At 41.7% G+C, this 16674-nt stretch overlaps 2 protein-coding genes across 2 annotated transcripts; one reads left to right on the forward strand and one right to left on the reverse strand.

Annotated features, from left to right (window-relative positions):
- The first annotated feature begins 2 nt into the window (after nucleotides 1-2).
- LRRC10 (leucine rich repeat containing 10) lies at nucleotides 3-5994 on the forward strand. Its single transcript, XM_033057110.1, has one exon. The coding sequence runs from the start codon at nucleotides 3102-3104 to the stop codon at nucleotides 3936-3938; it is 837 nt and encodes a 278-aa protein (XP_032913001.1). The 5' UTR covers nucleotides 3-3101; the 3' UTR covers nucleotides 3939-5994.
- CCT2 (chaperonin containing TCP1 subunit 2) lies at nucleotides 5855-16370 on the reverse strand. Its single transcript, XM_033057109.1, has 16 exons — nucleotides 16264-16370; nucleotides 15457-15531; nucleotides 14935-15000; nucleotides 14732-14843; nucleotides 13832-13908; nucleotides 13006-13118; nucleotides 12261-12463; nucleotides 11968-12068; nucleotides 11760-11887; nucleotides 11251-11354; nucleotides 9623-9742; nucleotides 8926-9054; nucleotides 8740-8843; nucleotides 7640-7739; nucleotides 6798-6939; nucleotides 5855-6166 (listed from the first exon to the last, which is right to left on the reverse strand). The coding sequence occupies exons 1-16, from the start codon at nucleotides 16264-16266 to the stop codon at nucleotides 6136-6138; spliced, it is 1608 nt and encodes a 535-aa protein (XP_032913000.1). The 5' UTR covers nucleotides 16267-16370; the 3' UTR covers nucleotides 5855-6135.
- Between the last annotated feature and the right edge of the window lie 304 nt (nucleotides 16371-16674).

Below are 16674 nucleotides of genomic sequence, written 5' to 3' on the forward strand. Positions count from 1 at the left end.
AATTTTTTTCAATTATCGATCTCTGAGTAATATTCCCCATTTCTCCTGGACTCAGAGGTTTTACACAAGTTATCAGCAGTCATATTTTCTGTCCCAGAGTCATTGCAGCCATTGAACTGCAAGAGCTGGGTGCTGGAAATGGGAATAGTGAGAAAAGATGTAGCCATTTGTGAAATTCTAGAAAGCAAAGGCATTTCTCAAGAAGCCCCCACCTGTCACCTGATGCACAGCAGAGCAGATGACATGCCCTTGGGTAGGGCAGTGTTGCTTTGACAAGAGCAAGACAATGTCTGTGCTGAGTGCCTTTATCACTTGAACTTTTCCTCAAATGCTACAAATGCTTCTGGGAAGTTGATAATGTTCGTGTTGGAGGGCACCATGGTAACTTTGAAGACATGAAGTGGCTTTCAAAACGCTGCCTGGGTCTACTGTGAGGACTGCCTTTGCCTTCACGGCTCCACTGAGTGGCTGATGCTCAGAAAGAGCGTAATTGTCCATTTTACTGCAAGTGTAGTCCTTTATTAATCCATACAAAGGTTACTCTTTCCCAAATTCTCTGATCTCACACTATGTTCCAAGCAGACATTAATTTAGCTAACAGAGGTACAAAATGCAGCAACAGAAGGTCATCGTGACCTTTTTTGATAAGCTGGAATAATGATTAAACTACTGTGCAGAGGATCCCTAAGAAATAGTCATCTGAAGCTTAAAAGTTCCATTAAGGAGAAACAATTTAAGTAGAAAAAAATATATATCCATATCCCTACCTGCAGACATAAGGTACTTTGCAAAGTTATTTGTCTACACATGGATCATTGAGAAAAATATGCCTAAACTATGTCATTAATACTTTCTTAGCTATGTTCTTATGTTGTTATGATTAATAGGTTGTCTGAAAATAATTTTCTAAAAGACAAGGCTTTGCTGTGGATGTATATTCATTATTAGTTATGCCAAATGCATTTGGTTTTCCACACCTGTAGCCTACAGTGCCTTAAGGGGAGGGACCCTTGCCTTCAGAAAATGCCACAGCTGTTTAGAAAAGAAAAACAAATACAACAACCTGCTGACACATTCCCCCTCGTGGTCCTCTGACAGGGCACAGAGTACCAAAGCAGTAAAGAAGCGTCTAAAGGGAGATGCTCATGCAGAGCAAACTGGCTTCTTGCTTCTGAGATGCCATGCACAGCACATCCCATCATCAGAGAGGGAACTTTCAGGCCCTCTATTCCACAACACCACCACAGATGACTGTGATATTGTCTTTGTTCTCCAGGCTTGATACTCTGCCCAGCTTCTCCATCCAAAACTTATTTTATGGCGCTCAGATCTCAGCACTCAACTGTTCTCCATCCTGCTACAATACTGTTTCCCAGGTGCCCTCTCCATTGTTCTCCTCCACACATCTCATAACATCACTGCTGTATGGCACAGCCAGCCATCTTGTGGGGAAAAGGCTTATAAACATCCTATAGCCTATACCAAATTGATAGCTAAGAGCTGCTTTACATTTGAAAGCAAGTGATAGTAGAGAAATCAATATAACTAGATTTTACCAGAAATAGAGAGGTCACCTTAAGTGGGACCTTTTCCTTAATTTTCTCTTTGCTCTGCCTTTTGTTTTTCTAGAGTGTGTGGCTCTCAGCAGTCACAGATTTTGGTAGTATAACACCTAAAACCCCAAAACAATCACAGATTGTTCAAAGAAAGTATTCTCCCTAAATTACAGCAAGTGTGGAAAATGGCAGCAATGAGCTGTAGAGATCAAAGCAAAGAGCAAGGTGCTGAAAAGGCTATTTTACCTTAAAACACACTGCCAGCTTTCACATCCAAAGTTCATGGTAGAGCCATGGCAAACACACTGGCAGGACAATCACAGAATGGGTTGGGTTGGAAGGAATCTTAAATATCATGTAGTTCCAACCCCCCTGCCATGGGTAGGGACACATATGAGTCCCCAGGAAAGCTTGAAATAGCAGCAGCTCAACATATCAAACAACGCAGAGGGAATGCAAACTATATGCAAACTATACAGGGGAATGCTCCTAGAAACTAGAACTGAATAGCAAAATGGGTCTTGATGAGAGACACCTTACACAGTTTACATTGTCACATCTAAATACCCATAACTTACCAAAATCAGACTTATTTCACTCATAACAAGTGAGAATCTTGATGGAATTAAATCCATGGGAGTTTCTTGACAGGTTTTGGTACAGACACGGGAACTGCGGTAGCACACTTGGAAAGCGGATGAAGAACAACCTTGGCAATTTGTGACAGCACATTACATTGGGATTCAGACAAGGAGTAGAACACAATGTAATGAAAAAGGCCCTACAGACAAGAAGTAAAATGTAATAAAAAAGGCCTTACACAGCCAAGAGTGCCAGAGGCTATAACAAATATCATTAAATTAGAAACATAAACAGTAGAACTGCTCAAGATAGCAGTTTGCCAAGTATTTGTGTTAAAGCTTTAAGATAAGTACTGGGTGGCAAGTTACACTCTGAAATCCAAGTATTTGGCACCTTTCAAAATACATCCCTGAAAGTGCCACTCGCCTTGAAAGTCAGTCAAGCCTTGACAGGTATTTTAAAAACAATTTGATTATATCTGACATTTCTGCTGAAAGTTTCATGAAATTTAAACATCTGAGCTTAAAACTTTGGTCTGCTGTGGTGTTTACTTTCCCAAGCCCATCCTGGCTGCCTGCACTGGCTACAAAGACAGCACAGCTGCAGTAAGAGGTGAAGGGATGGGGCATTGGAGCAACTCTAATTTTATTTGGGGCAAAATCAGAGAACATTTACAGTATGCAAGAAGAGGAAAGAAGGAATGTTGGTTTTGGGGGGGGTGAACGGGGGGAGTGTGGGTGAGAGAGGGAGACTTGGGCCCTGAGTCACCCTGTCTATAATCCCCGTCACCAAACACTCATTCAGTTATCAGAAACATTTCAGAGCCCTTGAGATTAATGGCTGGTGCCATGTAAACAAAGCCTTATATTGGGAAGAACGAGTTACCAACAGGCCAGTGTGCAGCAGAAGACCAAGGCAGGCTCCTGTCCCTCAGTCTCAGCCACCCCAAAACAAAATCCCAAGATGGGCAATAATCTGAAAGCCATACTTGCTTTTGTGCCCTCTAACAAGTGCCAGAAGTACCTCCTAGAAGACTTAGAAGAGATGCCAGTGGATAAAATGGTGGATCTGAGTGGCAGGCAGATGAGGCGGCTGCCTGTGCACATTTGCTCCTTTAGGGAACTGGTTAAACTGTACCTGAGTGACAACAATCTGAACTATCTGCCCCCCGAGCTGGAGCAGCTGCAAAACCTGCAGATCTTGGCACTGGACTTCAACAACTTCAAAGCACTGCCCCTAGTTGTGTGCACGCTGAAGCAGCTGTGCATCCTCTACCTGGGCAACAACAAGCTCTGCAGCCTGCCCCTCGAACTCCGACTCCTGCAGAACCTCAAGACCCTGTGGATCGAGTCCAACTGCCTGCAGTACCTGCCTGAAGTGGTGTGTGAGCTCAGCCTGCTCAAGACCCTGCATGCTGGCTCCAACGCCCTGCGGTGCCTCCCTCCCCAGCTGCAGTGCCTGCAGGAGTTGCGCACCATCTGGCTGTCAGGGAACCTGCTCTCAGAGTTCCCTCCCGTGCTCCTGGACATGCCCTTCCTGGAGGTGATCGACGTGGATCGCAATTCCATCCGGTTCTTCCCCAGTCTTGCCCACCTCCCTGGCCTGAAGCTGGTGATCTATGACCACAACCCCTGCAGGAACGCACCCAAAGTGGCCAGAGGGGTGCGCAGGGTGGGCAGATGGTCAGAGGAGACCCCCGAGCCCCGCAAGCGCTCTGGGGCGGTGATAGAAATCACGCCGGACGAGAAACCATTGCTACCTCCTGCCGCCAAGATGGAGCCAGAAGCCGAGCCCTGCTGATGCTCAACTGCCCCTTTTGGCCAAGGTGGCAGCACACTCCCACCACTGCCCAACCTCTACCTCTCCCTCGCTTGCTGGTGTCCAGGGAGCACCACACCACCTGGCAGCCAGCAGGAGTACATGCACCAGCTTGGAGATAGTGTGACAGCAAACTCTTGTAAAGACACCCATCTTTGTGCAGCACCCAGCACTCTCCCTAGAACAGACTTCTTCTCCCTCCTGCTCCTCCTGTGCTGGGATGACACAGTTCACAATACAGATGAAGACCCAGTTTAGATGTTTGCCATGGGTGGATTGCATGGAGCACACATGGACTTGATGCTCCTCACCCGTGGGCTCCCTCTTCTCCCACCCTGCTGAGGTGTCCCAGCTCAGCTGGAAGCCACTGTTCAAGGTGATCACTGCTGAGACCCACAGCTCTAATGCAACCCACAGCATTGGTCTCAAATTACTTATCTTCAAGGTTTCCCTGTCTACTGACTGGGAAGTGGCAGCAGACTCCCAGCTGATTTTCAAGGAAGCAGCACACATGTACAGGGGCTCTCCTCTTTCTTCCTGCAAAATTTGTGACAGCTGTTTCATTACTGGCAAGCAGCACTCAAATGATGGTGAGGAAAGCTGTAGGCTTTGCTGCTGGGTTTTGTTACTGACAACACTGCCTCTAAGGGCACCTGTACAGGAGCAAAGAAGAAAATCAAAGCCTGACTAAAAAGGAAAATCCACTAGAGCTGCAAAGGTAAACTTGCATGAATAAAATCAAGGGCTGTGAGCTGTCACTATAGGCATCAGATGAGGCAAACTTTATTCAGCTGATTTCAGCTGGGTATTTCTCAAGCTTGCAACTTGGACCAGTCCAGATCCCCTTAAAAATACACTTTTTTTTAAAGCTTTGCTTTAATCGAGTAATAGAAATCTGGCTCAAAGTGACATTTAAACGGTTGAACTAGGTGGCAGCTTTTTTAACAAGGGTGGAGAGCCCTTGGTGGCACACTCTTAGAGTAGAACTGTCTCGCCAGTGCAGCCTGCAGAAGCAGCAGCTGACTTCCCAGAAAAGGTCTTACTCCATTCCAGTTTGTGACTGCTTAATGTCATCTACATGCCTGAAAAATTGTCTGGATATATACACTCTGCTAGCACTTGTTGTCTTGTTAAATGAAGTCTAAATTTGCATCTGGCTAGCACCCATGTAGTGTGCCACTGGTTGAATTAAATAAAAGTATTATAGTATATTGCCAAGTTAAAAAAATCCTTCTTTTGAATTAACAGCAAATTCTTTATCTAGTCTTGTTCCAACAATTTCTTCCTACAAAAATGCAAGCAGAACATGAGTTAGGGGCACTATTTTAATATCCAAGGTCAATGTTCTATATATATCCCACAGAAATGAGCTGGTACTGTATTTATCTGAGAGGATGGGGAAAAGTGTGCATTCACTGGCTTATCAATGGTTTGTGTTTCACTCAGCCCTCTCAACACAGTACTGTCACTTCTGAAGAGCTGAAGAGTGTGTGTCAAGAGTTAAGGAGAGGATTCTGTAAGCAGATTCCCTTCATTTTAAGAAATCTAAGGGAGAAAAATCTTTGCACACATACTTGCTTATATCAGCTTGATCTTTCTGCTTTGGCAGAAGTGCCCTTCCACTCTCTCTTCCACCATCATAAAAAAGAGTAATGCTCCAGTACCACTAGAAAGATACCCTCTAATTTCAGAGCCTATTTCTAGGACTCCAACTCAAACCTATGCAGCCAGGACAGGAATACACCACTTACACTAACACAGGAGGTCAACACGAAGCAGGAAGCCATGAGGGCTTAGTCACTCCCTGAAGCAGCCAAGGCCTGAGGATGTGCACCACAGCTGTCCTAATGGATCTACCCTTCCCGGCTCTACAGGAAGAAATACAACTTTGGGGAATCTGAAGTTTTTATTTTTATTTATTTCTGTGTACTTTAAGTGGAACCTGGAAGGAACAGAATGAATAGGGTTGTATAAAATGCCTGGTTTATACACCCCTGAAAGAGAATTCTTCCCCACAACACATAAAAGCTCCAGTAAGTAGAAACCAACTGAAGACAGTGCCATTGATGGAGATCTGTTTGTCTCAAACTTCTATTCCATAACCTCACAAAAACTAGACCATTAAAAAAAAAATACTAGGTGAGACCTGGTCCACACATCCTCAGGTACTGAAGAAAATTTAACAGGGGCGATGGTCTGGTACACGTTTTCTGGGGAGAAAAAGAAAAAATATCAGAAAATTCCCACCACACTAATGTTCACCAGCCTCTCCTCACCCACCCTTATTTCTGACCTTTACTTAGTATTTTTTATTCAGGGACAGCTTTATCTCACAGCACAGAAAACAATACCATCTCAAAGCTAATGCACAACCCATGACCATTTGAAAAAAAAATCCTGTGATTCAAAAAGCAGGGAAAACTACCTGGTAGCAGGCACCTACGGCATAACCTGCTTATCAGCAGCAATTCTTCTCAAACCTTTTAACACATGTGTTTCTGTTTTAGCTGCAGATTCTATCTCAGAAGCAGCTGGACATTTCACTACAATTTTTGCCAAATTAAAAAGCAAGCATGATCCCTTACATTGTGGTCACCTATTCGTGCAGATGTTTAGTAGTAACCTAAGATTAATTAGGCATTACTCAGGCACAGCAATTCAGGTTTGCTGATGGCTCTGAAGGCCTACTGTTAATGCAACAAAATTACCTAATACGAACATCAGCATGTCAGGTTCATTTCAATTAAAGCCTTTTTAGAACAAGACTTTTCTGCACCCTTACTCTTCCACAGAAGGAGGTTTACACCACTGTGAGTGACCATGCAGATACTCTGACCATACCTTGGTGCTGCTTTAATGATGTCATCTACACGAAGAATCATTTCTGCTGCTTCAGCTGCACTCAGCAAAACTTGTCTCTTGACCTGGAAACTTTCTGTTACTCCCAAAACTGACATGTCCCCAATGACACCCTCTTTCATATCTGGAAGAAGAAATACATTAAGAGGTGGTTGTTTGGTTTTGTTTTTTAACTCAGTTTTTTTTTTAAGGAAATTACAAGAAGCTGAGAGCATAGTAACTTATCTGCTCAAATGAACTATACTGATAGGTAGGGAAGTATTAAATAAAGTCATCTACCTCAAGACTCCTGATTTAAGTCTAATGGTGCAATTACATACAATTAATGACAAAAGCTTTATACACTGTGATGTGGAGACAAAATCCTAGCAGGACTCTCCGCACCCTGTCCTCAGGTATAATAACTTCAGGGTTTTTCTCCACAACTCTGTGGTTGCTGTTCGGATGGAGTTTGTGGGTTTTTTGGGGGGGAGGGAAGGGGCAAAGGGAAGGATGTTTGGTTCTTCTGGGTTTTTAGGTGATTGCTGGTTTTAAAACAATCTTTTTCTTTTTAAGCTTTCTATATAACTAAACTCAGTGTAAGGAAGTGGTTTTTAGAGGTGAAAACCATCCACTTAAGAAACAAAGGTTTTCACTCTACTGTCAAAAGCTTGGTAGAACAGAAAAGGAATGTAGTGCTGTACCCAAGTTCTATGCAAAACCACATCAACACACTCAGTTCTCCCTGCTGAATACATGTGACAGACATATATAAACAACTTCAGTGAGCCTAATGGACCTGCCAAAAAGCAATTCAAACACTGAAATAAAACTGATCCCCTTACCCAGTCCATAAGTAGTCTTCCCTTCACTATGAGCAGCTCTGAGCTGAGCAACCAAGTCAGCACTGTCATAGCCAGCATTATCAGCTATTATTGTTGGGATCTAAGGGGATAAACACAGGTTGTTTTTAATTAATGCAGGGACTGATTGTTAGTAAACATGAAATAAACTTTGATGTTATTAGTTTACAATTGAATTTCAAAAAGATGCTTCAGAAACATGGCAGATGGTCTGTTGCTGTGATAAGGAAAAAGTAAAAAACCCAAAATACCTTTCTAAGAATTTCAAGACCTTGTAAGAAAGTACTTAAGAGGACAGAAGCATACTAGCAGATTTGTCAGATCATTTTACATGGACAGAAGAAAAAAAAAATTTGCCATTTTATCATTTCAGACTACAACTGGAGAAATGTTTTCATTTAAAAAGCAAAGCCTGCTGGTAAGCATTAACTACCTAATCATTCTGTTTGCTGTTTCTGTGACAGCAGTGCAAACTTGCGTGTGCTGACTGAAGAGGTAATGCCCAGTGTTACTATGCTCTTGAATTTAATTTTCTTGGGAGAAAGGCTTTCCCTAATTTAAATTGGAAAAAGTAGTATTTTTCTCAAACTTACAGCCTGTTAGCACAACTCTATTAATGCTTCCTGTGACACTTGTGTTTCCTACTAAGATACAATCTCCAATGCAAGACTAGAAACTTGTAGATAGTACTAGAATATGAATACACCCAAACAGCACTAAAGCATCAATGGAACAGAAGGGTTGCTCTTATCTTATGTAATTGACAGCTGATTTAGAAGAGATTTTTATGTACTATTTCTGCAGCACTTTTAACTAGCAGGTAAGGTGAGCAAAAACCAATTAGAGGAGGGTCAGCATATGAACATTCACAATTCTGTAACATGCAGAATTATTAAAACAACAGTACGTTTTTCCTAAGACAAAAAAAAAATTTCCCCCACTGTTTATCCAAGATGTGTTGCTAAACTTTTTTACTTCGGACAACCAAAACTTTTAAAGTGAAACAAATATCTGATGCCACAACTTAGTAAACCTCATGAAACTTTGTCTCTTAATCCAGCAATCTGATTAAATAAACCTACCATTCGTAAAGCCTTAGCAAAGGACTCCATTGCAACAGACTCTTTGCCAGGTGTTCTGACAGCAAGCTCTGCAACAGCATTAGCCATCAGCATCTCTGAACAACCTATTCAGAGAAGACACACAGATGTCACATTTCTGACATTCAGTAATACGAAGTATACATGTACAGAGAATCTGATACTCACCTCCACCATACACAGTTCTTGTATCCTTCACAGTCTGGGCCAGGACACAGAGAGCATCATGCAAAGACCTCTCTGCTTCATCTAGAATCTGTTGTGTGGCTCCACGCAAAACTATGGTGCAAGCTTCACCTAAGGAAGCGCAATTTAAAAAGATTAAAAAGAGAAACCAGGACACAAAAATGGGCTATCACAAAGCATTTACAATGGTTTTGCTATCACTGCAGTCAAGTTTTGTATTACTTAATTTTGGGAGCAAAAGAAAGCATGATGACATTTCAAAGATAGAATTAAATTATGCACACAGTGTAATTGCTTTGGTTCCACAATACCTTATTTAATTTAACAGAAAATTAATCTCACTTCAAAATTCCTTGAAAAATTAGAGTGTTGACATTTACTAGAACAAGCTCTCAGGCTCTTTAAGTATGACATATTGCTACTTTTCCTGTCAATTGAATTTCCCTAAGCAGAAACCTTGGTTCCCATCCTTAAAAATTATTATATGTTCATTTATGTAACAAAAAACATCTGCAGTTTCAACCATGAAACTATGCAGGAGTTTTACTGAAAAGCAAGGCTTTAATAAAAACAGTTACATAAATCATTACAGAATTCCTATGCCTCACTGGAAACTGAACAGCATTAGCAGAGGGTTAACACAAATGTAGCACTACACCATTAATGACAAAACACTTACCCATTGCTACTCCAGAGAAATGAATGAGTTTATCTTCTCCAATCATGACTTCTTCAATAAGCTTGCAGCTTCCTAGTTTTACTAGCTCAGGGTGATCAAAGGTTGATGCAATTTCACCACCTACAAGTGTAAGATCATAAAGAAATCAGAGCTCACAACAAAAGCATCCTTTCAGGTAAGGTCTAAGCAAGAGGGGGGCTGTTGGTAGTGTGTCAAAAAAACGGTCTTCATAACTGCCCCAAAATAAATTTAAATTAACAATAATGATAAGCCAAGACTTTCTCATGTCAGCATGTGGCACCAGAAATCTTTAACCAATGCTCATAAATCCTTAAAACACCAATGTTTTGTTACACAAGGACTAAAACACTTGTGAGTTGTGTCAGATAACAGAACATTCATCTTTGCTAGCATTGTCACTATGTTTCAAGTTTTCACAGTATTTACTGATTATTTATAAAATACTAAATGAAGTCTTTCATGCTTTAAAAATTGAGCTTGTGACAGTATTCATTTTGCCTGCTGACGATGGCTGAGAACCAGGAGCCACCACCATCCCCCTGCATCTCAAGTCTCATTCCATGCTGTAGCAGGAGTACTGTGCATGATCTGTAAACTGCCATATCATAAACAAAACAAGCATTACAAAGACCAAAACGTCTTTGAACACGATGTTGTTTAGTTCTCATTCTAGCTCTTTCCTCTTCCTATTAGAAAACTCTTTACATGTATGCATTCCCAATGTGTGCTCAATTATCCCACAGTAGCTTGCAGCAGTGTGTAGTTGTAGCACTACAAGGAAGACCAAGACTTGTAGCAGAGAGTTTGTGTGTATTAAAAAATTGTCTTTTTTCCAGCTATACTATTCAAGCCAGTGTGGTCTGTTAAGGTCCATTTGCTCTGCATAGAAAGTATGCTTTGAATTTGCTCCAGAATATAAGCAATGCTCCTCTCAATCAAGTATTTGTCTGTGTCAATGTGCCTACTGACAGTTAGCAAAACTGAAGTAGCAATTATGTATAAGATAACCAAGTCAGTGTCTTTTCCCTTCTCCTGCCAAGCAAATTCATCATCCTGATCACCTTCAAAATCAACTACGACATCCCAGTTAACTGTCTCTTAACTTTAGCAATGAGAATTATCTGTAGCATTCCAGAGGTTTTATTTTCATTAGTTACTAGAATCACATTTATGCAGATCATTATTCAAAATATCCAGGTTGTTCATGTCATTTGAGGTCCACCTCAAGTCAACAACTCAGGCCCCTATTTTTAACAAAGGATTACTCTTTAGCCTTCTCTTTCATTACAAACAACAGCCATTTAGAACCAAGTGTTATTTTCAGAGAATCAATATTAACTTGTGGAGCCATTCGTTCTGTTGCTAAAGTTTCATCTTTTCATTAGAAAACAAACATTTCAAAATCTTATCAAGCAGGAACTTAACTGAAAGTATGAAAGAAAATTACTAACTAGCACTAACTTGCTAAATTATATCCCATGTTTTGCATTATGATCCTGTATTCACAGATGTTGGAGAAAAAGAAGTATCTTTAAGGAAGTTTAATGTTTACTAATGATCAAATAATGTGCCCCTCCAAGTTTCATACAACAACATACTCCACACACCTGTGACAAGAGCCAGACGTTCTACACCAGCAAAGTCTGCATGTTCAATTGCCATGACACCAGCAGCACCGAAAAGATGTTCAGGGTAGTTGTAGATCAGCTGTCTAAAATTCAAACACATCTCACCATCACACACAGAACAAACCTTTGAAAGTAACACAGTACCAAGACACCAGATTCTCAGTAGCATGGACACAGGACAGATTTCTGAAAGCTACTGAAGCAGGCCATGTATGAGGCACCTGCCATACAGGGAATGTTCCACAACACAGAAGTAAACACAGTGCAAGGAAAACATGCAAAGCTAAGAAAAAGAAATCAATACAAACTATGATGCTTTTTGAAACACCCTTTCTCTGAAGAAACACTATCATACTAAGCACAGGTAGTCATATGCTTTAAGGTGCAAGTTCTTTGATCCTAAGTGCCAGGCGTTTTACTGCCTGTTCTAGCAGAGTGAACAACATGGGAAGTAATGTAACTCTCCCCTTTTCCCAGGAAATACATACCTGTTAATAAAGCAATTTATTCCATGTTTAAGAATACGATCCACTTTCTCCTTCATTTTTTCCTTTTCTGCCTGTTCTATTTCTGCCACTTTTGCTGTGGAGTCCACTCTAACACGAGAGCCAAAAATCTAAATCAAAGAAAAGAGAGCTCAGTCTCAAAATTCCATTTACAAAAACACAGTTTCTCAACAGTAGTTCTGTTACATACCTTAATCTTGTCTGTATCCATACCAGTATTTGCAATAAGAATCTTCGCATTTTCAATTCTTTTTGGCTGATTTACACCAATCTTTTTGTCAAGTAAAAAGCCTGTAGTAACAGAAAGGTCTTGTAAAATTTCAAATTAAAAAGGAGAACAATTACTAGTTATTACAAAATCCCCCATCTTTAATATTCAATGTAATAACATAATAGTGTTTCCTACAACAAATTTACATAGATGTGTAACCTTTAGCAGCTTTATTTCTCAAATGCATACACAGTCAATACTCAAAGACTTACCTTCATCTAAGTAGGAATCAGCCAAACTTCCACCAAGTTTTTTAATGACATGGATAGCCTCCAAATTACCAGAACCTTTCAACCTAAGAACAGCTTCTACAGCTAGCTTGACAAAGTGATCCTTATGGTGAGTAAGTAATTTTGATGAAAGAGTTGTTCCCGCAATGTTCATCAAGTCTTCACGGAACTTCACTTCATCATTACTAAAATAAAGACAGTTCAGTTAAAGTGGAAAGTCTGAAAGCTTTAACTACCACTAGCTACCACCACGAGTCTTTGCCCACTCCTTCTAGCCTGTATCTGTATGTACCCTATTCTCTTTTGAGGAACACTGGACAGAATCCCTCCAACTGTCCCATAACACAACTTTCTATTTGAAATGCAAGTTTTGTTAGGAGAATTTTTCCATTCAGCTTTAAAAAGTCTGTGCTCTCAAAGTCCTAGGCATGTGGAATGTTACATTTAAAATGTGAGTACAAAAAGTAACAGCTCAGATCATTGTTCCAGGGAGCAAATTACAGCTTGTATTTCTGCTCATCATAAGCAATTTTGAATATCATAAAGCTTCTTTAACTCATTAAAAAAAAACAAAACAGTATTTTTTTCTCAACAGTTAAAATTATTAACTCAGCCTTCCCACTGCTTTAATAAGAGTGAAGAATTTATCAATGGACTATAATTTGCACTGATGTTCTGATCTCAAGTAGTTTTTTATAAAGAGTTAGAGGAAATGGACATTACTAACCCATGATCCACAGCTGCTTTCAGAAGGGCCTCTCTTGAAGCCTTTGTGGCTGCTCTCCAGCCTGCAATGATGGTCTGAGGATGAATCTTCCTCGCAATCAGTAATTCTGCCTCCTATTTAAACGAAATTAATCATTATTTTCCCCCCAAGAAAGCACTAATTAGAAAAGACATGTTGATTTATGGATGCAACTTAAAGTGTAGTTGAAAAAAACCATCTTCATTTTTCTGAGGAACGTGCCAAGCTGATAGATCATTCCTTAAGATGCTCTAGATTCTAGTTCCTGAACCTGAGATGATCACACCTTCTGACACAGGAAGAATTACTCATTTCTCCAATCTCTTTCACAGTAATTTCAGGTTTAGAGTTTGGCAGTGTAAATTTTTCCATAGGCATAAAATCCATACATGAATTCAGGTCTCGATCAAAGAACAGAATTTAGCAGGAATGGAAATGGATTTCAGAGGACTGAACCTGACAACTAAGCACACAGCTCAGTGCAACAGGCAGGAAGTGAGCTGTAAGAGTCAGCTTAACCTTGAGAGTTTATAAAAAATAATATAAGGAATAATAGTCTAAAATAATTCTTAACCTTGAGAGTTTATAAAAAATGATATAAGGAATAATAGTCTAAAATAATTGTAAAAAAAATGACAATGCAATACCTAAGGGTTGTCTTTTTTCCTCCATCAATTTCAATAGCAACAGAGCAAGCTATTCCTTTCTATGCTTTGGGAGCCCTTTCCCAGACATAGGATAACACACCTCCTAGTGGTGGTATCACAGAAATACATTGACAAACATCTGAAAAAATCTAACACATCACCCTCAGTAATTCAGCTGCCAACACTGTAACAGATGTAGTTCCATCGCCAACTTCATCATCTTGAACCTTTGACATATCTGAAGAAGGAAAACACAGTATTAATGCTATTTTTCTCACGCATTAATTTGGATGAGAAAAATAGATTTTACTCTGTGTAAACAGGGAACTCAAAGGAAAAAAAAACACACAAACAAAGGATGCAAGTGAAACTCAGCATCCTTCAAATTCCTGCTCTTTATTTGCAAAGTAGACACTAGTTTCAGCCTGGTGATGGTCAAGATGCTCCCCTCTGTTCCCCATCCTAAAGATAGTTATCAATAGTAAGTAAAGCTGGATAGAAGCCCTAAGGTATCAGAGACTGTAACAGGTCTGCTGCATGAACTGCTGATAAACTGGGACGCAGCAAACACAGAATCATTAGGAAACCTGACACCCAATAGTTCAGGACCCTGCTTGTCACCAGCAGTGGACCTCTGCCACAGTAAAACAGTTGCTCACAACAGTAAACTCTGTACAGAAGTACAGTGCTCACTGAGTGACAGATTTATATCTGGGAGAAACAGAGAGAACTTGTGTTGGTGCACAGATTTCTGTTCCAAATCTTCCCACTGCAAAAAGAGGCGCCCACAGGCTGTCTTTTGTCCCTTCTGACTCCTGGGACAAAGCAGGGTTGAGGGAAAAGAAGGTAAAACCAGCAGCATACAATTTGAAGAGCAGCATACATGACAATTTTACTTTTGCAGAATGCCACAACTTTTGCAGTACTCTGCCCTTCTTTCTTCAGGATTTCTGCTCCCGCTCCCTTCAATTTTTCACGGTATTTCAAGAACACTTTTCTAAGAACAAATAACTTCGTAATAGAGTTACAAACTAAAAAATATCAAGCCTTTAAGAACTCACCAACCAAGACTTTGGCAGCTGGATTGTCAACTCCAATAGCTTTCAGGATGGTTGCACCATCGTTGGTAACTGTTACGGAGCTGTCTCTCCCAGTACTTAAAAGAATCTTGTCCTATAAGATGCAAGATTGAGAATACTGCTTGAAAACGCACAGTAACTATTAAATTAACAGGTAGACTACTGAGAGCACGCAGCTGTCTTACCATGCCTTTAGGCCCCAGGGTGCTCTTGACTAGGTCACCAATGGCAATGGCACCAACAAAGGATGACTGAAATGGAAATAAATATACCTCAGGGAACGATTTATTTCTACTGTAATACATTAATTATACACTATCACACAGCTTTCAATGTTTTAACCAACTCTTCCACCTCTTTCAAAGGAGGCTGAACTTAAGGCAAGTTTTTTAACTGCTAAATTTTGATCACCAGATCAAATACACTTAAATCTCCCACAAACCGTAGGTCTGTCTCAAAACCAAATGAAATGCCACCCAATAAACACAAATCTTCTGAGCTCCAGTAGAGGTACCTTGGTTTTGACAATTAAGTTTCTCTAATTTTCAATATAAACAAACTCCTCTCTTCTGTTCAGACATGCAACAAGAAAAGCCAGTAAGAGACAGAGGTTCCATATCATGATACAGTGAAAGCATTTTTAGTAGCAGAAGAGACAAAGTTTAATTACCTCAAGTTCTACCAATTTCTCAGAGAATTAAACTTACCAACCGAGCTGTTTCTGCCTTCTCTTCATCTGCACCTGCCTTGAAAATGTTCACAGGAGCAAGGGAAATGGATGCCTAAAACACAGTTAATGTAAGAATATTGTTCTAGTTTCAATAAAACTATGTGTTTCAAAAGCAAATCCCTGACACTATCAACTTAAACAATGTTTTTGTTAACAAAATTACTTCCATATCTCATAGGTATATTTAAGAAGTAATCAAGGTTCTTGAAAGACTGCCTTGCAACCTCATTGTTTTGTGCAGGGATTACGAGACGGAGCGCAGCCGCTCGCAGACTGCAGTGCGCCCAAGGCTGCTGCCAGCACATCCCTTCATGGCCGTGCTGCACAGCCCGAGGGCAGGCACAGCCAGCACGAACCAAGTCTGTTTACTGACCACGCTGAGGTTTTAGCATTTTGCACTTTGATACCTCAGCTTAACTACTCTCTCTTTTTTTAAATATCAATGCAAACTAATAACAGCAGTAACCAATATCCGCCTTTAAGAACCAACGCTTGCAGAGCACCCAAGGCCTTAAATGAACAATGACCAAACACCGAACACATTATCAGGACTCTGAGTCGGGGTGGGGAGAGGGGGCTCATCCCGCGTGGGCTCCGCCCCGCCCGGGCTCCAGAACCTTCGGTCCCCCCGCGCCGCGCGGGGAAAGGGAGGGCGCGGCCTGCAGGCCTGGCGCGCGCACCCGCCCGCGTGGGGCGCAGCCCGCCCGGCCCCGCCGCACCCCCGGCCCGGCCCTGCCCTGCCCGGCCCTGCCCCGGGCCAGGCCGCCGCCGCCCCGCCGCTCACCATGGTGCCGGTGCCGCCGGAACCCGCCGTCCGCGCCCTCCTTCCGCACAGAAGCAGCGCCGCGCCTCAGCCCCACGAGCTCGTCCGGAACTGGCGTCACAGCGGCCGCCGCTTCCGGCAGCGGGAGCCGCGGTCCGGCCCCGCGCCCGGCGCCTGCAGCGGCTGCGCGGCCTCGGCGCTGGGGTGGTCCTGGGGCCTGGAGACCTGAAAGGGAGAAATTCCTTACGCTGGGTGGAGAGGCACTGGAACAGGTTGCCCAGAAAAAGCGTGTATGCCCCAGCCCTGGCAATGTCCAAGGCCGGGTGGGATGGGGCTCTGAGCATCCTGGTCGAGTGGAAGGTGTCCCTGCCCATGACAGGGCGTTTGGAGCTAGATGATTGTTAAGGTCCCTTCCAGCTGAAACTATTTTAT

Source organism: Catharus ustulatus, chromosome 4 (assembly GCF_009819885.2).
Source record: "Catharus ustulatus isolate bCatUst1 chromosome 4, bCatUst1.pri.v2, whole genome shotgun sequence".
NCBI classification, from domain to species: domain Eukaryota; kingdom Metazoa; phylum Chordata; class Aves; order Passeriformes; family Turdidae; genus Catharus; species Catharus ustulatus.